Source organism: Lutra lutra, chromosome 1, assembly GCF_902655055.1.
Source record: "Lutra lutra chromosome 1, mLutLut1.2, whole genome shotgun sequence".
Lineage (NCBI taxonomy): Eukaryota > Metazoa > Chordata > Mammalia > Carnivora > Mustelidae > Lutra > Lutra lutra.
The window spans coordinates 201,864,096-201,882,496 of NC_062278.1; the positions used below are offsets into that span (position 1 = coordinate 201,864,096).

Below are 18,401 nucleotides of genomic sequence, written 5' to 3' on the forward strand. Positions count from 1 at the left end.
AAGGGAGCAGCCTCAGGGGTTCTGCCCGACTTGCTGTGGTGCCGGTGCTAACATCCCGCAATGAGACGCGTGCCCACCCCAAGCTCCCCACTCTGGGACCCTTCCGCCTGGGCTGGGCTGTGGAACTGGCACACCAGGGGAGGGGTCATGGGTGACTTTCTGGCCCAGTGTTCTCTGTGAGCAATTGAAGGGAGCTCCGTGCCCTTCGCTGTTTTGTTCCCTGAGTGCTTTCCAGCTCCTCACTTAGGCCAGCCCCTGGGCCAGGAGCGGCAGGTACACTGGGTATCACAGGAGACACGGTGTCTATTGACAGAGCTGCCGCCCAGAGACCAAAGAGCCCACGGGGAGACATTTTGTCCAACCTGGGGAATATCAGGGAAGGCTTCCTGGAAGTGGCATGGTTGGGGTTGCATTTTGAAGAATAAAGAGAGATTAGCCCAGTGGAAATGGAGGGCAAGGACACTAGGCCTAGAGCCAGAACGCTGTGCATTGAATTCAGGGAAGGTGGAGGAGAGCAGTGCCACGGGGTCAGGTGGAAGTGGACGCTGGAGAGGTGGAGAAGCTGGACCAGCCCAGCCCTGGCTGTGTGCACCTCGCCATGGAGTATGGCTTCTCTCCTGAAAGCTGGGGGAGGCATCAGAGGCTATAAGCAGGGACAGGCATAACCAGGGTGATGTGGGACTGGGAAGAAGACACAGTCCACCAGATTTTTGCCTCCCAGAGGGCCTCCCAGACTGTGTATTGGGGGAAAGGGGCAGAATTGTGCCTGGGGACCTCCTCCCTGCCTTTCTCCCAACTCACTGGGGCTGGGGGGCTCGCTGGGGTACGGGACAAAGACAGGCGCCTCAAGAGGATCAGAAACATCATGATCATGATGTCTTCCCACCCTCTGGCAAGCTCTTTCTCCCCATTTTACAGGTGTGAAAACTGACTGGTTTAAAGTTATGTGTTCCTCAGTCCACCTGAGACCAAATGGGTGGCAGGGCCTGGCCGCATATGTATTCTCCTGGACCGGCCTTCCCAGGACCCTCCTCCTGGCCCCCAGGTCCTGGGGAACCCTGTTCTGGCTCAGGCAGATGAGCCCCTGGAGTGGGAGGTAGGGGAACGTCCTGGTGACTCATCGTCAGATCCCACCCCCACCCCCACTGGCATTTGTGGCTGTTCCCAACCTAACCCACCCCCGCTGGCATTTGTGGCCGTTCCCAACCAGGAGGTTGTGGCCGTGCTCTGCTGTCAAGGAAAGCTGCCCACAGCTTCCTACCCTGGGTGCCTTCCGCATAGTGCGCCCAGAGCCCCTCGGGTAGAGAGAACAGCAAAGCCAAAGGATCCGGGGCAGGAGGGGTTAGGTTTGCAGAACTGGAAGCAGTCTGTGTGACTGGAACCCCAAAAGTGAGGGAACCACCTGGTGTGTGGGGTTGGTGACGCGAGAGAGACCATAGGTAGGACTTTGGCCTTAGTCCCAAGATCAGTGGGTGGGAAGTATTATTTAGAGGGTTTTAGGCAGAGACTGACGGTCAGTTCTGCTCTACAAAATCAATTTGTGGAAGAAGGGAGACCCAGGAAGGGGTGTTGCAGTTGTCCTGGTGGGAGGGGGTTGTCCTGACTGAGAGCCCTCAGAGCCCCACCTCTGGGACTCTCTGTCTGACCCCTGGCACCCCCAGGACTTACTGTGGGGGTGGAGTGGGTGGTGACCATGAGTGGTGATTGAAGATCAAAGGGATTCCCAGCCCAGCTGCCAGCGAACGTGGGGCACCCATGCAAAGAGGAACCGGGTTATTGGGGGCTGTGTGCCCCCAGATTCTGGCCCAGAATCAGAATGCTGGGTTTATCTGCTGGCTGGATGGCTGGATGGTTAGCTAGTGGGTGGGGGTTGGCTGGTGGATACATGAGGGGGGGTGAGTAGCTAGTGGATGCGGGGTGGCTAATGGATGGTGGGGGGCTGGCTGGCTAGTGGATGGGTGAGGGGTGTGGATAGCTAGTGGATGGGGGCTAGCTGGTGGATGGTGGGGGTGGCTGGCTAGATAGTGGGAAGATGGAGGGATAAATGACATCCGTCATGAGCTGTTGGCTCTGTCTGCTCCAGAGCACTCTGCTTCCTCATCATAGAAAGATCTTCGGACCTGGGGGGCCTGATAGGAGCCACTGAGCAATGACCCCCGACTTTCCTTATTACCCTCCTGCACTCTGGGAAGCACTCAACCCTTCTCGACTTCTCAGAGCCCCTTCGCACCAGAGTCAGTTCTTGGTTTGTTCCTTCCCAAACCGTCAGATATTTGGCTCCCCAAAGCACCGTCCCAACCCACCCCATCTTTCACCGGCATCAGAGGAGAGGCCCAGAGAGTTACTTTTCTAGCCCCCAGCCCCTCCTTGGAGCCACCTCAGGGCCTAATGGTCTGTTTCTGGAGCAGGGACTCACAGAGGCATGCAGAGGCTGGTGGCAGCGTCCCCTTGGGCTTTATTGTCACAGCCTTCCCTCGGGCCCTGCTCTGGGCCGGTTCCCAATGCCAGGCGAGCTGGGCCAGCCGTCTCAGCGGGATGGGAGCTGGCACGTCTGCTCAGAACAACTCGGGGATGATGTAGTCACTGTGGACACCATCGATCAGCCCTTCCCCGTTGTTGTGGACAAACCAGCAGGTGACCTTGGTGCCGACGCTGACATCCTTCCTGTAGTCTTTCTGGGAGCCCCTGGGAAAAAGGAAAGAGACCTGTGATGCAAGTGTGGACCAGATAGCTGCTAGGCTCGTGGACTTCAAGCAGGAAAAGGGTGTGAATTTGCTCATTCTAGAACACTTTGGACAAGAAGGAAATCAAATGATTAGCTCCTTCTAGGGAGCTGAGTTTGGCCTTTTCCTGATTAGGAGGGGCCTAGAGGGGGGTCAGGATCCTGGAGAGAAATGAGGGTAGGTGCCCCACAGGAGACAAGAGCCTGCCAGACCCACGGGTGTGGGCAGAGAGGGCTCTCCAGAGGAGTCCCGTCACCTGGTGACCGTCAGCCGATGGTTCTTCACCACCATGGTGGCATCTGGCTTTGTGGGGTCAGAGCCTGGGTGGATGTCAGACACTTCAAAGTCAAAGGGATGGAAGAATTGTCCTGGGAACAAAAAACATTCGCACTGTCGGCCCCTGCACACTGTGAGCCCCTGCCAACACCAGAGGGAACATGGCCCCAGCCTTCCGGGGTTGACGCAAAGGCTGACAGGGTGTCGGATGCTGGGTCTGGAGTGACTGGGACAATCTTTCCTGGGGCGTCTCCCCTCTGCCATGTGTCCTGAAAAATCTGAAGCTCGAACATTCCATACCCAGCAGTCCATGCGTCTGTGCCGACATCCGGTGACTGTCCACCACGTAGAAACCCAGAAAGTCCTGGTGTACAGGATGCTTCTTCCACACCTGGTGCAGGATGACCACAAAAGTAACCCCATCTCCGAAGGAGACCACCATGTTCTTCTTCCTGTTGATTGTCACGGACAGCCTAGGAGAGAAGAGGAGCTCAGCAGGTGGGACCGGTGGTGGCCATGACACCGGGCATCTGCGTCCAGGGCGTCTCGGGAGGGCCTTTTCCGTACACGGCACCTAAGGGCACACAGACTCTGGAAACTATCTCAGAGGCGCTGGAGAGCAGGTGCCTCATGTGTGTTGACTCTGCACTGTACTAGGAGATGCTTCATCCTTTTCCCCCATAAGTAGGAACAGGGGTGTCCAGGGAGTCTGGAGACCAGGGATTGAGCCTCAGCTCAGCCACTGGCTTCCTGTGTGACCTGGGGTAGGTTCCGCCCCTCTCAGAGCTTCCCCGGGAGTGACAGCCCTGTCCCCCACTAGGCTCTGGGTGACTTGAGGAGAGAGGCTGAGCAGTCTGAGAAGGTTCCGGTTAACGAGCTCATCGAGAAAAGGAGAAAATGGGGATTAGTGTGTATTCAGTGTGTAGGTCCAAGTAATGCTTACATCTGCACAGCCCTTCCTTCAAGATCTGTCCTGTGAACTGGCCAGCTACCATACCTGGCTGAGGCCATGCGGTCACCCTTCCCTGGGCAGGGGCTGAGCTCTGAGGCCACTGGTCTCACCTGTGACCCCTGCGGATCTTCTGGGATCCTCAAAGGCTCCTCAGGCCCTCGGCCTGAAGTGCTCCTCAGAGACCTGATGGGAGGCCTTACCCATCCTGTGAGATTGTGACCGTGTCCAGCCAGCTGAAGGTGCTCTGTGCAGCTCCATTCCATAGGGTGACCTTCTCTGGTGTCACCTCCATCCGGAAGTCCATGTGAGCACTGGCAATGCCCAGTTTGCCAAAGTAAGTCTTTCTGGTCTTGGGGTCAGAGTTGCCTCCCTTATCGCCAATGATCTGCCCGTTAACTGTGAGGCCTGCCGGAGGGACGGGGCAGTGAGGGACCAGCGAGACCTTCTGAGTCCTCCAGCCAGTGTTGCTGAGGGGGAACAGCATGGGGTCCCCAAAGTGAGACCAGGCCTTCAGAGCCAGCCCTCTCTGGTCTGGACACTCCTGGGTTACACTGGTGGCCGAGGACCCACGCTGCAGACTTGACCCATCTGGACCAGGAGTGGAGTTCAGAGAAAAACTATCTCCCAGACACAGGCTGCCCCCGAGCACCCTCAATCCTGACCATCTCTCCAACACAGTGGGGTCCTTGGTGAGCCTGTGGCTCTGGACAGCGCCCTCACGGTGTAAGCTACACATAAAGAGGATGCCTTATGGGCAGAGTGAGGCACTGGCCACAGCCGCAGCCCCAGCCCCCACCTGTGACAGGGTCCTGAATGAGACGCAGCACCGTGCCTGGGTCTTCATTGATGTTGAAGCAGATGGCGTCGTCTTTCTGCGGGACTTGGATGATGAAGTGGGGGTCCCCATCCACTGAAGGCGCATCAGAGAAAGGACTGGATCACCGTTCCAGGAGGAACCTCCCCTCCCATCTTGGCCCCAGGGGGTAGACTCCTAACAGGTAGGAGTCGCTGGGCCCTAGGGCCCGGGTCTCACCCCAGGAGGAGCAGGGGGCACTCACCGTAGTAGTAAGGTGTCTGAGGAGGCTGGTAGCTGGCTGTGGATGCAGAGGGAGAGAGGCTGAGCTAACCAAGCAAGCAGGCTGGGGGGAGGCGCCAGGACCCCCAACCAGGGTTTGGTTCAGCCCCTCCCCTTCCTGCTTCCCTAGGCTCTCAAACCACCCCCATCTCCTCAGGCCCCCAACCATCTGCCTGTTCCAGAGAGCTGACTCACAAAGACTCCAGAAGGGAATATGACACAGGGCCAGTCTCTGGGCAGTGCCCTCTGGGCGGGATGGGGGGTTCGGGAGAGGCAGGGGCTGTGGCCACGGGCCTGTACTCACTCAGGTAAGCCATGGAGCGCGCCACTGAGGAAGGAGACCAAAGGGCAGTTGTGAGTGGGGTCAGAGGGTGCCCTCTCCCCTAGCCCCATGCCTCTGCCTGTCCTAGGGCCACAAGTCTCCAGTGGAACCCCAACCCTGATAGGTGGAGGATTGGGATGTGATTTCTAGGGTAGGCTTTAGAAATGGGAGCATGCCCAGGGAACTCCTTTCGAGGACCGGTGGAAATACGGCTGTAATTTCTAGGTTGAGGCAGAATGTGACGTGGCTAAAATGTAAGCCACGAGATCGTCTGCTTCTCTGTCATGAACAATGTTCACAGCAGAAGCCATCCCACACCCCTGAAGTCCCTCTCCCCAGAAGCTCACAGCTGTCTGTTGTCCTTGGTACTGAACCCCTCCCCGCCAATGCACACTCCTGTGTCCATGTCTGCCCACCAGTGATGGCCTCTGACAGCCCCGCACTAATGGCAGAGCAGGCAGCCAGGCCAGAGGCACTGCTCAGATGACACTGTCAATGGCAGTGGAGCTGGCAGGTGGGGGCTGGGAGGCCCTGCCTGGTGGGGGAGGGTGGCTTGCTGGGGTCGAGGATGCGATTGGATGACGAGAGAATGCTGTGAATCCCGGTGAGGGGCCTGGGCTGAAGTCCCAGCTTGGCCACCTGCTGACTAAGTCCTCTAACTAATTGACTTAGGCTCTCCATGCCTCGGTTTCCTCGCTATAAAATGGGAACCACGAGAGGACTCCTTTAGAGGATCGCTGTGGAATCAATGGAATGTCAGTGCCTGACGTGAGAATTGGCTCATTCCTGCAGGTCACGGAAAGCGCTTGTGCTGATTGTCCCTCACTAGTCGGGGAAAGCCACCTCCAAACTGCCCACGAGGACCTGCTGAGGCTCAGAGAGGGCAGAGCCCAGACTGCAGTGGCTCTTGGGTTGGCAACAGCACTGGGACCTGGGTGCAGGTGTCCTAAGGGCCCCTCCCTGGCCTCAGCACTTGGAAAGGCCTCCTTGGTTCTCTCTTGTCCCCATCCTGGGATACCCACCCAGCCGCTGGCAGAAGCTCACCTTCTGTGTCCACAGGCCCTGTGAGGGAGAAAGGGGAGAAATGTGTTAGGATCCACAGACTCCTGGTGTCGACCCCAGTGCTATCGACTTGCTGCCCGTCCACCCCGCCCCAGGCTGTGGGCCTCCCAGCAGACAACTCCTCCCCACCCCCAAGGGCATATCGCCTGGAGCCAGGAGCTCCTGGAGGCCAGGGGCCTGGCCTGGGCCAGATCTTTGCCTCCTGTGTCTCCCCCGGCCAAACCCCCATCCCCACACCCAGGTACAGGGTGCTTAGGAGTCCCCTCGTGGAGTCTGGTTGAGCAGGCCTGTCAAGCCTCCAGCACTCAAGGCCTTTTCCTCTCACAATCCCCAGGCACGTGCTCTGGGCCCAACTTTCAAGCTGGAAGTTCTTCCTGCCTAACTGAGCACCTCCATGCTGCAGCCAAAGCCTCTTTCTTTGAAGTCCCCTTGGGTAAGGTGTCCCTTGACTCATATCCCTTTAGAGATGCAGAGGCCTCTCTGTTCACCCCCCACGCACTGTCCATGCTGATGGCTTCACTCCCTCCACAACACCCTCCCCAAACCTCAGCCAGGTTTCCTTCTACGCCCCTGGACCTGCCCCTCTGGAGCAAGGCTGTGTCTCGCCAGCCTGGCTTGTTCCTCTTCTAGGCACCCAAGGCCCCAGGTCTGGAAGGCCTGTGAGTTCTGGCCTGTACTCTCCATGCCCACCTTCTCCAGGCTTGTCAGCGATGGCGGTCTGGTCTTCGTTGTCCTCGGGCTTGGTCACCACCATGGAGGTCAGTGGAGTCACAAAGTGGTACTTGAGGGACAGGTCCAGGGCCTGGGCAGTGAGGTTCTCCTTCTCCTCACCATGGGCATTCTTGCTGTGGGGAGGGACAGGAGTGTCAGCCGGAGAAGAGTTCCCTGCCTGACCTCCTCTGCTCTGGCTCCCAGAACCAGGCCAAGAGCCCCAGAGGCAGCCCGAGAGTGCCTTTTCCCAGGGTAGAACCCTCAAGTGCTCAGAAAAGACTGGTTCACCAGCTCCTTGGGACAGACGGACAGCCTGTGTCTGAGGCCAGGCCTCAGTTTCTCCACTATAAGATAGAAGAGGCTTGACATGGCATTACAATAATCACTCATGACAGTGTCCCTGTGCTGAGTGCTCAGCCCGTCCCAGCCTCTGCTCCAGGGACTTTATAGGCCCATGCCCCCCGAAAGGAAGGCTGACAGCGCTCTCCTATGGGCCCAAGCTCCGCCTTCTGGGGGCTGAGGGCAAGGTCCCAGCCTTCAGTTGTGTTCAGCCTCCCCATCCTTGTGGGCCCACACTGGCTGTGGGCTACAGAGTGCTGAGGCCAGATGTCAGGCTGGGCTCTGTCCTGGGGAAACCATCCCGTGAGGCTGGGCTGAGAAGAGGGGAAGGCAGCTGGGACAGCACGTGGAGGGGCACATCCCGGGGAGTGGCTGCGGCTTCTTCCTCTTGGGCTCCCCCAGAGCACAGCCAGCACAGGGGCAAGCACAGGTAGGGCGTGGGGTAGTATCAGGGGCGCGGGGGTGGGGTCTGGCTATGGGAGGGGTTATTGGCATCACCGCTTCTCCAGCAGCTGCTCAATGGTGAGGTAGGCCCAGAGCCGCTCGATGTAGTTCCCAAAAATGTAGTCCTGCTCCTTCAGAGCCTTTTCCATTTCCTTCATGTCCACCTCCTCTGTGAAGGTCAGATCATTGGTGGCCTGAGGTGGGGGTAAGAGGAGGCCAGAGGCTTGAGGGCTGGAGGCCTGGACTAGGTGGCCCCATTTCGAGGGCTACCACTGCTGGACCGTCAGCCGGGAGGCCAGAGCCCCTTCGGTGCTGATCCCCCGTCCACAGTACACATTCTGGTCCTGGCCCAGCTCACCCCATGGCCCTTAACGTCTGCCTTAAAGTTGTTCATGTCCTCGTCCAGCAGGCGCCCAGCCACCACAATCTCAGAGCCGTCGTAGAAGTGCTGGTAAGCATTCTGGGTGAGGTCCTGGATGGCATTCTCAGGGTACTCTACCTCCACGCCTGTCAGCAGCGGGTTGGCCACCTCCTCATAGAAACCCTGGAGTCCAGAAGGGGGACCTGGTCATCTCAGGTCCAAGGGTGGGCATGGAGAGGACAGGCTGGGCAGGTGCCCCCTGCTGCCTCCCCAGGTGTCGATCCCCCAGGCTGAGCCAGTTCCGGGTCCCGATCTCCACTTCCTTGTGGCCCTGACTGTGCCCTTCAGTTTGTGCCCCCCCAGCCCCCTGCACCCCGCAACTAAGAAGAGCCTGGGAAGAACAGAGGGTAAGCACAGAGTTCTTGGCACATAGAAAGTACTTGAGAAACTTTTGCTGGAAAGAAAGTAAGAAAGAGAAAGCTAAGGAGGAGAAGCTGAGAAGAGAAGGTGACATGGGCGTAAGCACAAGGGTCAAGAGATATAAGGCGAAGGCATGAGGGGTTGGTCTACTGCAGAGGTGTAGACACGGGGGAGGATAGGGTCAGCAGACTTAGCAAATGAAAATACAGGATATGCCATTGAATTTGAATGTCAGGTAGACAGCAAATTCAGTTTAAGTGGAAGTATGTCTGTCAGGGGATGAATTGCATATCCTCAAAGTCCATATGTTAAGATCCTTCCCCGCAGGATCTCAAGATGTAACCTTTTTTGGGATTAGGGAGGTTACAGAGGTAATCGAGTTAAAATGAGACCTTTGAGGGGCGCCTGGGTGGCTCAGTGGGTTGAGGCCTCTGCCTTCGGCTCAGGTCATGATCTCAGGGTCCTGGGATCGAGCCCCACATCAGGCTCTCTGCTCAGCAGGGAGCCTGCTTCCCTTCCTCTCTCTCTGCCTGCCTCTCTGCCTTCTTGTGATCTCTCTCTGTCAAGTAAGTAAATAAAATATTTAAAAAAAAATAAAAGTTTTAAAAAATGCCTTTGGAGCAGGTCCCAGTCAATATATCTGGTATCCTTCTGAACAGGGAGCAATTCGGATCCAGAGACAGACACCCACGCAGGGCCGATGATGTGGAGGGACAGGGAGAAGGTGGCCATCCATGAGCCAAGGAGAGACTCCTGGAGCAGACGCTGCCTTCACAGCCCCCGGAGGGGAGAAGCCCTGCTCACACCTGGATCTCGGACTTGTAGGCTCTATAACATCGACGCAGTCCATTTCTGTGGTGGGAGCCCCCCGAGTCTGTGGTACCTTGTTATAGCAGCCGAGCAAATATACAGCACGCCAGGCCGCCCTGAGGGCATGCTTACACTACAGAATTGTTCAGTTTATAGGACATTCATATTCGACCCCTTATTTCGTTTGACCATCCCACGGAGGAAGCAAGTCTATTCTGTGTAGCCCGAGGACAAAATCAACCACCACTGATGGCTAAGAGGTAGCTAGAGGTCCATGTGAGCCCAAGAGGAGACACTTTCTAACAAGTAAATGTGTCACTCGGTGGAACAGCTGCCTGAAGAGGTAATGAGCTCCCCGCCCCTGGAGGTGTGCAAGAAAAGGCATACCTGCAACTGCAGGTTGGCATCGGAATCCTCATAAATGCGCCGGGCCAGCCCATGGTTCTCCAAAGCCATGCTCTCCAGGAAGTTGTAATTCAGATTGTTGCCAAAGCCCAGGTTATACAAGGGGAACTTGCCCCCAATGGCGTTGCGTACATTCTCTTGGATTTTTTCAGGTCTGCTTTCCCCTGCAGGAGAAAGGGGTGTTCTCACTCCAGCCACAGCCCAGCAGTGAGCTGGCTCAGCTCTGACTGGAGGTATCAGACTCCTGCCCACGCAGAGATGGTGGGGTCACGGCCACGAGCCCGTGTCTGGGCAAGGGGGTAGTCCTCAGCAGGGGGAGACAGGACACCGCCTTTGAAGGGCTCCCAGGCCACTGGGAGAGCCACCCGAGATCTCGCCACACGCAGGCTCCGGAGCCGCCTGCCTCACCAACATTGGCGTCCCCATCCGTCAGCATGATGACGATGGAGGTGCTCCTCTCTGGGACTCTGTGCTCTTCCCAGGCTTTGTTCAGCATGCTGATGGCCCGCAGCAGCGCATCGTTGATGTTGGTCACTGGCACACAGACACAGACAGCGCCGTGAGAGAGTGTCCTCGGGGGACCAGGGTGGAGGAGGTCGGGACAGCAGGCCCCGCTCTTGGACCCCAGGGTGCTGTTGGCCAATGCATGGCGGTGTTCATTAGGTATTGACTGAGTGACCCAGTGAGTGGTGGCTGAATGACTCACTCTTTCAATGGGGACGAAAGGACCAGCCTCATGGGGCTGCCGGAAAGTAGGTGTGAAAGCAGTTTGGGAAACTGTCAGATGGACTCCCAGACCCGCTCCCTGGGAGGAGAGGGGAGCTGTAGTGACGTCACTTGTCATTCTCCCTAAGACAGCCCAGGATGAAGGCTGTCCGTGGTGTCATCTTGCTGGGACTAGCAGGGTGCCAGCATCACAGGTTAGAGAAAGGAAGAGGGGGCTCCCCAAGCCCACAGAGAAGATACCCCACTATCAAGCCTGAGACCCACCCCCGCTCCAGCTAGTCTCTGCAGGGCTTAGCCCAGCGGAGTCTCCGCCCCAAGGCACGAAGGAGGCGGATGGCTGAGGCCAAGGGGCGCGGCAGGATGCATCGGCTCTTCCCTCCCATCTTACTTCCTCGATCTTGAATATTCTTCACAAATGTCCTGGCCTCCTCGATGTTCTCGGGAGTAGCTTGAACTAAGTTGTCTTTCCAGGTGGTCACATCCCCACTGAACAGAATGAAGTTCAGGTAGTCCTCCTGCTTCATATCTTCCAGGATCTTGAAGAGGGCGTCCTTGGTCTGGGAAGGAGAGAGAGCGGCAGACAAGAGGCTGGGAGGGAGTGGCCCGTGGCCAGCCAGCTGTCTGTCCTCTCAGCCCGGCTGGCGCGGGGGCCTGGGCTCTTTGCCACGCTCTGTGCCCTTTCTTTAAATCCTGTCTGTCCCCTCCTTCCTCTTAACACGGGAAACATCAGCTCTGTTCCCTCACAGACAACTCTGTCCCCACCCCCGACCCCTGCAGTGAAGCAAATACCTGCTCCATTTTCCGACCATGCATGGAGCCGCTGACGTCGATGACGAAGACCACGCTCTTGGGCACCACTGGCAGGCCTTGAGGTGCAAAGAAGTGCACGAAGTAGCCGTTGACTATCTGGGAAGGGGAGAAAGAGACAGGAGGCCACGTGCCCTTGGCGACCCTTGTGAACAGAGCCCAGACATTTACCAGCTCCAGAAAACAACGGTCCTTGCACATATCCACCATGGGGTGCCGCACGAAGGCTCCGGACCGTCTGTCATCCCCAGGCCGTGCAGGAAACTTGGCCTTGGGCTGAGGACTACGGATCTGGGCATGAGATGCCACTGCAGCCCCTCCTGTGCCGGCCCCCACCGCCTCGGGGGGACAGAGGACCAGCCAGCCCAGCGGGGCTGCCAGGCAGCTACCTGAACGTTGGCTGGGGACTCCCTGTTCACGTCGTAGGTGATGATAAAATCCCCGTTGATCAGGGAGTCTGTGCAGGTTGGGCACGAACGCTGCTGGTCCATGCTGGGCTTGAAGGACACGTGGCCCTGGGGGAGGCAACAGAGGGCCTCGATCAGCTTGGCCAGGGCCTGTGGACCTTGTGCTTCCCTGGGGAGAGAGACAGAGCCCCCACAGGAGGAGCCCAAAGGTGGTGGCTGGGGAGGAGGGCGGCGCCTGGGCAGTCCAGCTGCCATCCAAAATGCTTTGGCCTTCCTGAGCACCTCGGGGGGAGATGGGGGGCCCAGTGAGCGAACTTACTGCCCTGCAGAAACCACCAGCCCTCCCAGCACATGCTCCTTGGGCATTGACCAGGAATTCCTGAATGACTAAGGTTTGCTATTCAGGTGACATTTATTTATCCACTGCCCATGATGAAAAAGGCCCCTGGAATGGCTGAGGTTCTTGGGAACCGGAACCAACCATCAGCACCAAGAGAGTCCCTTTTATCTGTCACCCTTCAGGGCAGTCAGCAGATCTAAATGACGCCCTCTGGCCTCAGTGTCCTTATCTGTAACATAGACAATAAATTGCACCGCCTACTTCCCAAGGTAAAATGAGACTGGGCCTTATGAATGATTCCCCTGTCCCCCATCCTCAAGGCAGCTGGGACCCCAGATCACAGCAGCACCAGCGCTGGCCTCCAGCACCCTCACCACCGACCTGGGGCCAGGGAGAAGTGATGGCGGTGAGTATTCCCCACTCCCCTTCTCAGCCAAGCCCTGGGCTTCACGCTTATCCCTTTAGTGTCAGGGTTCCTGCCCCTGCCTTCCCCCCAGGCCTGAGAACACCACCTTTTTCCCTGAGAAGGACTTGGTGAGGGCGCTGCCCAGGAGGTCATTGGTGATGAATGAGGCCTCAGCATCCAGCGAGCTGATGCCCTGGGGCTCGTAGATGTCTGCCTTGATCTGGAACGTACAAGAGTAGGAGGGGTCACTCAGCGACAGGCAGAGAGAGGCCAGCCTCCAGGACAAGGCCAAGGGGATGGAGAGGGTCAGTGAGGGAGCAGGGACAGCCTCCCGGTAACTCCTAATGGCTAAGCCTCGTGTATCCCACCAAGAAAAGGACCTCGAGGCTTGTAGACAGCTCGGTGACCCCAAGTCTCTTGCATCACCTGCCATTTAGTGCCCTGCACTCTAGCACTAAGGCGTCTCCTTTGGCTTTCAGCTCAGACGCTCCTCAGCCTTGTTGGGACTGGACCTCTGCGTTCTCGACCCTGCTCAGTGCTCTGTCCCAGCGCCCTTCCCTGCAGCCCACCCCCCTCCCCGCACACCTGCATGTTCACCCTTGTCCTTTCAGCACGGTCTGCAGGGTGCTTGATTACCTCAAAGTGCTTGACCAGCTGCTTGGGCTGGACCTTAAGGAACATCTCATATTTGCCCTTGTGCCTCTTCAGCAGCTCCTCGTAGGTTAGCTCGAAGGTGACCTTGCTGCCCGCCGCCACGTTGACGGAGACTGTGAATTTCTCCAGCTTCCTCCCGGAGGCCCTGAAATGGGTGTAAAAACCACCCTGCAGACTGCACCAGCCCGCCTGCCTGGGCCCTTGGCTCAAGTCCAGCCCCATGGAGAGACCCTCCCCTCTCTGAGACTTGTTTGCCCCCACTTCCAAGTAGGATAATGTCATAAGCACACGGGCACATTTTGCTATGATCATGAAAGAATAAAAGTACCCAGAACCTGGGCCGCTGTTGTCTGCATCTCTGAGAGCCCCTGCAGCCCACACACTCTTTCCAAGGCCGGGGTGCGGGGGGACCCTCTTACTTGACCAAGCCGGCTGTCTTGCCCTGGGACACAGCCTTTTCATACTGCTTCTTGGCGACTTCCTTCTCCTTGACATTCCCGGGGTAGGTAACACCGTCGATGGTCCTACAAGGAAGGAGAGTTGGGGGTTCAGGCTGAGCCAGACTCCCCACCCCCCCAACCCCCAGCCTGGAGCCAGCGGCCATGGCGACACCCACAAGGTGAAGTTGGTGATGAAGGCTGTCTTGGGCAGCTCCACGTCAAAGGACACCTCCTTGGCCGTGTCTGCACGGTTGACCGCTCTGGTGGTGACAACATTGTGAGCAAATCGGGAGGTCACCTTGCAGCTGATCTTGGTGCTGTAGACCTCGATGCCATTGACGACCTGCAGGAGGGAACAGTGATCGGCCTCTGGGAAACCAGGCCTTCAGCCTGGCTGGTCCTCCCAGGCTCCCCCTGCAGAACCCAGAGCCCCTGTCTGGTAAGTAGCTCCTCCAGTTTCCCAGGCACTGTGACTGAAACCCGGGCGGCCTCCTCCATCTTTGCATTCAATCAGCCACCTTGGTTCTGGAATGTTCTGTCCTTTCTAACACCTCTCTCTCCCTCGGAGACCAGGGGCTCCTTGGCCGGCAGGGGCCTTGTCTGATTCAGCCTTTGTCTCTCCTTGTTCCCTGGCCCCACAGGCTCCTTAACTCAGTCTGCCTTGGAGCTCAGCACCAAGAAGCCACTCAGGGAAGGGTTTTGCACCATGAGAAGGAACTTCAGGATGGTATTGCATGTGTTGGTGCCAAGAAGGAGAGGAGGGGGAGGGGGAAGAATAGGGCAAGGGGGAGGGGGAGGAGGAGTGGGGGAGGGAGAGTCAAGTCTGACCCTGTCCCTGTCCATCTCCCACTTAAAGAGAGGAGGGAGAGGGGGAGGAGGGGGAAGGGGGACAGGGAGAGGGAGGGCACTTGCTCTGCCTCCTTAATTCTGGATCTGTGTACATGCAGCTAGCTGTAGCCAGGGAGGTCTTATAAAAATCTAAGCCTGACCCTGTCTCCCACTTAAACCCTCTTATGCTCCCCATCACCCTCAAGACAGTCATCCCCATGGCTCCGAGGTCCTCCAGGCAGGTCCCGTCTCTCTGATCATCTGTGCTCCAGCCACCCCGTGTCTCTGGCCCTGGCGCACCTGCACCAGCTCTTCCTGCCCACCTCCACTTGGAAAGAAATCGCGTTCACATGCACCCCAGCCCTCCTCCTCTCCTTTGGTAATTGCTTGATTCTGTCCCCAGACGGGCACTAATTTCCCATGCCAAGGGGACTGTGTGGGGAGGGCCTTCGTGTCTCAACACCTTCTCTCCAGCGGGGCTGGTGGACTGAGGGAAAGTCTAGGGAGACATCTGGCTCGAGCAGGATGTGAAGATGCTTCATGAGGCTGTGTGTCCCCTCATGAGGCTGTGTATCCCCTGCATACAGGGCCTGGTACCATCAAGTGCTGGGTAAGTGTTTACAGGAGGCAGGGCTGGCGGAAGAGCAGTCCTGGGTTGTTTCCAGGAGATCCGCAAGCATGCTTTTGTGGCACTGTTTCCCAGGGGTCTTGAGTCGCATGGGGTCTGCCAGGGCAGGGGGCTGGGAGCTGTCTGCCGACTGGGAGGGACCTTTTATTACGGCCCACCCCTTCTGCTATTGGGCAACCAGCTCCATTCTGCCCCGCCACACCCCACCCCATGCCTGGTGAAAGTTCTCACCCCTTCCGGGAGGCTCCGTTTCTGCAACAACAAAGACAAACACGGGAATCAGTCCAAGGCCAAGGCCACTATGACCTGGGAGCAGGCTCTGTGTTGAGGCCAGGGTTCAGCAATCATCTCCCACACACATACTTCTTGAGGGGCCTCTGGACATAGGACCCTCCCAGAGCCACTTCAGAGTAGGAAGGGCTCTGAGTAGATGGGGAAACCGAGGCCCAGGTAGGGCAGGTCTCCAGGTTTTCCAGGGGAACAGGGCTGGGAGAACCAAACCAGCTATCTCCCTATCCCACATATTCTGACTCACCCTGCCTTTCTCTGGATTTTGAGGCCCTGAGGCCTCCTCTCTGAGGACCGCCCCCCCCACCACTGCATCTCCACGAGGCTCGGCTCAGCCCTTCCTGGAGTCCTCTGTGCTTGTCTCAGGTGTGGACCCGCACAGCCCCTCAGTGAGGTGAGCCCTTTCTGCTGCTTGCCCATTTGATAGGTGGGGAAACGGAGGCCAAGGGAGATTTAAGAGCCCAATACCCAGCCTTGTCCCCTACAGCTCACTGCCTAGCCTCCTGCCTCCTCCTCTCCCCGCATAGAAGACGGTCCATCCTGTTGCTTCTGCCCATGTGACAGGCTCAGATGGCAAAGATGGGACAGACTTACCCCCAGGGGCCGGGAGGAGATTCTTGGGAAGCCAGAGGCCACCAGGCCAGAGAGCAGGGCCAAGATGAGGCAGGGCCTCCACGCAGACGCCATCACTGAGCACACAGGCCCAGCCTGCGCTCTTTATATGGTGAGCCTGGTGTTTTCCGAGTGGGGTCAGTGACCTGCAGTGTCAGGCGGGAAGAGCGGGAGGTGGGGGGCTCCCCGGGGGAACTGGGGCGTGGGTGGAGTAACAGCCCTTGGATCCGCCTGTGCCAAGGGGGCCCACAGGGATTGTCAACAGTCAACAGCGTTAGGACATGGAGGCTCCGGGGGGAAACAGACCGCTGCGTGTTGGCTCGTGGGCCCGGGGCTCCCTGGGTGTGGGCTCGCAGGGCGTGGGCTCGCAGGGCGTGGAGTCACACTGAAAGTCAATGGCGTCTCAGTACTGTTGTCTGTTACCTGCACCGCTGACATGGCCTTGGGGCTGGCCTCCTGGAAAGAAGCCCCCAGCCTTCTCCAGGCCCATGGCCCCGAGGCTCCGACCTCCGTGGCTCTTGCTCATTACACTCCTCGGGTTCTTGCGCTCGAGGGACAGGACAAAGCCCAGCTCCTGGGCTCCAGCCCTCCCTGTGATCTGGCTCCAGTCTCCTTTTCCGAACGCATTCTTCCCCCACTGGTGTGCCTGCCCCTTCTCGGCACCTCACACCTCCCTTCCTGCCAGCTCTATGTTCTGCCTCCAGAAGCCTTCATGCTTTCTAGCTGAAACATCATCTAGCTGACTCTAGATGGCCCTGCTTCAGGCTCCCGGTCCCCGAGGACCTGCTCCATCACTGCCTTTCGTGGAGGAGGCTTGCATGTTTGGATCTGATCGTCCCCCTGGACTCCGAGCTCCTGGAGGGCCAGGCCATGTCACACATTCATCCCTGTGTTCCAAGGGCCTGGCCAGGGACGCAGTGGCCCTCACCTCCTGGAGAGTCCTTCCCCAAAGGGTCTCCAGGGAGGCTGGAGCTCTGGCTTCCGGGACAATGGGAGCTTCAGAGGCAGAGCCCAGGCCTCTCCTGGGCTACCCGAGGGCTCTGCCTGCCCCCAGACCTTCCAGAGTGGTGGCCATGGGCTGGACATACACAGGCTCTTCTGAGCAAAGTAGCCCAGGGACCCTCCCACGGGGCGACTGCTGAATGGTGTTGAGGAGGCTGCCTGAGCTATGTGATGGTGTCCTGTGGGCTCAGCCAAAAACTCCGCACCCAACTATGACTTGTACAGAGAGAGTTGACTACTGGGAGCAGAGAGAGAGCGGAAAGACGACTCCATGAGGGAGCAGAAGCCACGAGGAAGAAGGGGACCCGTGGTTGGCAGTGACAGGAGCCACAGGAGCCACAGAAGCAATGACAGAGAGTTGCTGACTTGACAGGAGGATGTGGGACCAAATGAAGCAACACAGAGGGGCCACCACCCATGTGGCAGGCCAGCTGGGGTGCCCGTGCTCCCCGGGCCTCCAGAATCCTTACACGGCCCTGCGGCCAGCTGGAGCCCCACTCAGGGCCTGACGGGGACCCGTGCCCCACTGCTGACCCCCAGGAGCAGAGAGAAGACCCCTCTCAGAGCTGCGCAACCCAGCCCTGCAGCCCGGCCACCAGGTTCCTGGTTACCACAACAGCTCGTTCATGTGGTCCTTTTCAGTGCCCATGGTCACCAACCACGGGGTGACGGGGGACTGTGGCAGAACAGTTGTCCGATCAGCATTGTCTAGTGGTTGCTTGGGGCCCCGTGGCCACCTACGGAGCTTCCACAGCCCTCGGAGGACTTCTGAGGCAGCTCAGTAGACACTGGAGGGGGACAGCTGGGCACTTGGAGAGACCCAGAGTCACATGCAGAGTTGAGAATTAGATGGAGTCCAAGAGATCTTCGGGCTCACTGCTTTTCCACTCTTCAGGAAGGCTTTCTTCGGGCTGGTGACCAGCCGTCTGGCTGCTTCTCCCTTGAGAAGCCCTGGAGGCTCCCGAAGGCACTTGGTCTCTGAAACACCGTTGGCCACTGCCCGCCCCCAAGGGCTCTGTGTTCCCTGGACCTGGGGCAGCCCTGGAGCTCAGCATTTGTGGGATTGATGTGGGGCCTCATGGACTTCCATTGCTGTGGGAACTGGATGGAAAGCCAGCAGAGAAAAAGTAGATACCTTCGGAAAGGAGAGGCCCACCAACCTCCACCCGAGGGCCAGCGGCTCCCCGAGGTACAGACAGCTTCATCTCCCTGCATCCTGTGTCACTGCACTTTAATGGGGCCCCGAGGGGGAACCCAGGGAAGGAGCCCCACAGGGATCATTCCAGGCCTCAGCATGAGGATCCGGTGGGCCACCGTTGCTAGCTCCCTGAAATCAGCACTTCTAGGGGGTGGTCGTCTCTGC

At 58.3% G+C, this 18,401-nt stretch overlaps 1 protein-coding gene across 1 annotated transcript; it reads right to left on the bottom strand.

Moving 5' to 3' along the window:
• Positions 1–2,432: 2,432 nt before the first annotated feature.
• Positions 2,433–16,157, bottom strand: ITIH3 (inter-alpha-trypsin inhibitor heavy chain 3). The gene is made up of 22 exons (XM_047692051.1): positions 16,019–16,157; positions 15,368–15,388; positions 13,857–14,023; positions 13,660–13,764; positions 13,223–13,385; positions 12,693–12,806; positions 11,823–11,948; positions 11,416–11,532; positions 11,015–11,183; positions 10,309–10,434; positions 9,883–10,064; positions 8,263–8,448; positions 7,959–8,098; positions 7,101–7,255; positions 6,393–6,410; positions 5,331–5,354; positions 5,010–5,045; positions 4,748–4,861; positions 4,152–4,356; positions 3,300–3,472; positions 2,980–3,091; positions 2,433–2,685 (listed from the first exon to the last, which is right to left on the bottom strand). Exons 1-22 carry the CDS (start codon positions 16,109–16,111, stop codon positions 2,556–2,558), a joined length of 2,676 nt encoding a protein of 891 aa, XP_047548007.1. The 5' UTR covers positions 16,112–16,157; the 3' UTR covers positions 2,433–2,555.
• Positions 16,158–18,401: the final 2,244 nt, after the last annotated feature.

What these genes read in the sequence shown, in the direction of transcription:
- ITIH3 (XM_047692051.1), bottom strand. Translation starts at nt 16,111, where the DNA reads ATGGCGTCTGCGTGGAGGCCCTGCCTCATCTTGGCCCTGCTCTCTGGC. An exon ending in GGATGGGGACGCCAATGTTG is followed by an intron (nt 10,065 to 10,308) that starts GTGAGGCAGGCG and finishes TTTCTCCTGCAG; the next exon opens with GGGAAAGCAGACCTGAAAAA. An exon ending in CATTCAGGACCCTGTCACAG is followed by an intron (nt 4,357 to 4,747) that starts GTGGGGGCTGGG and finishes TCCCTCCGGCAG; the next exon opens with GCCTCACAGTTAACGGGCAG.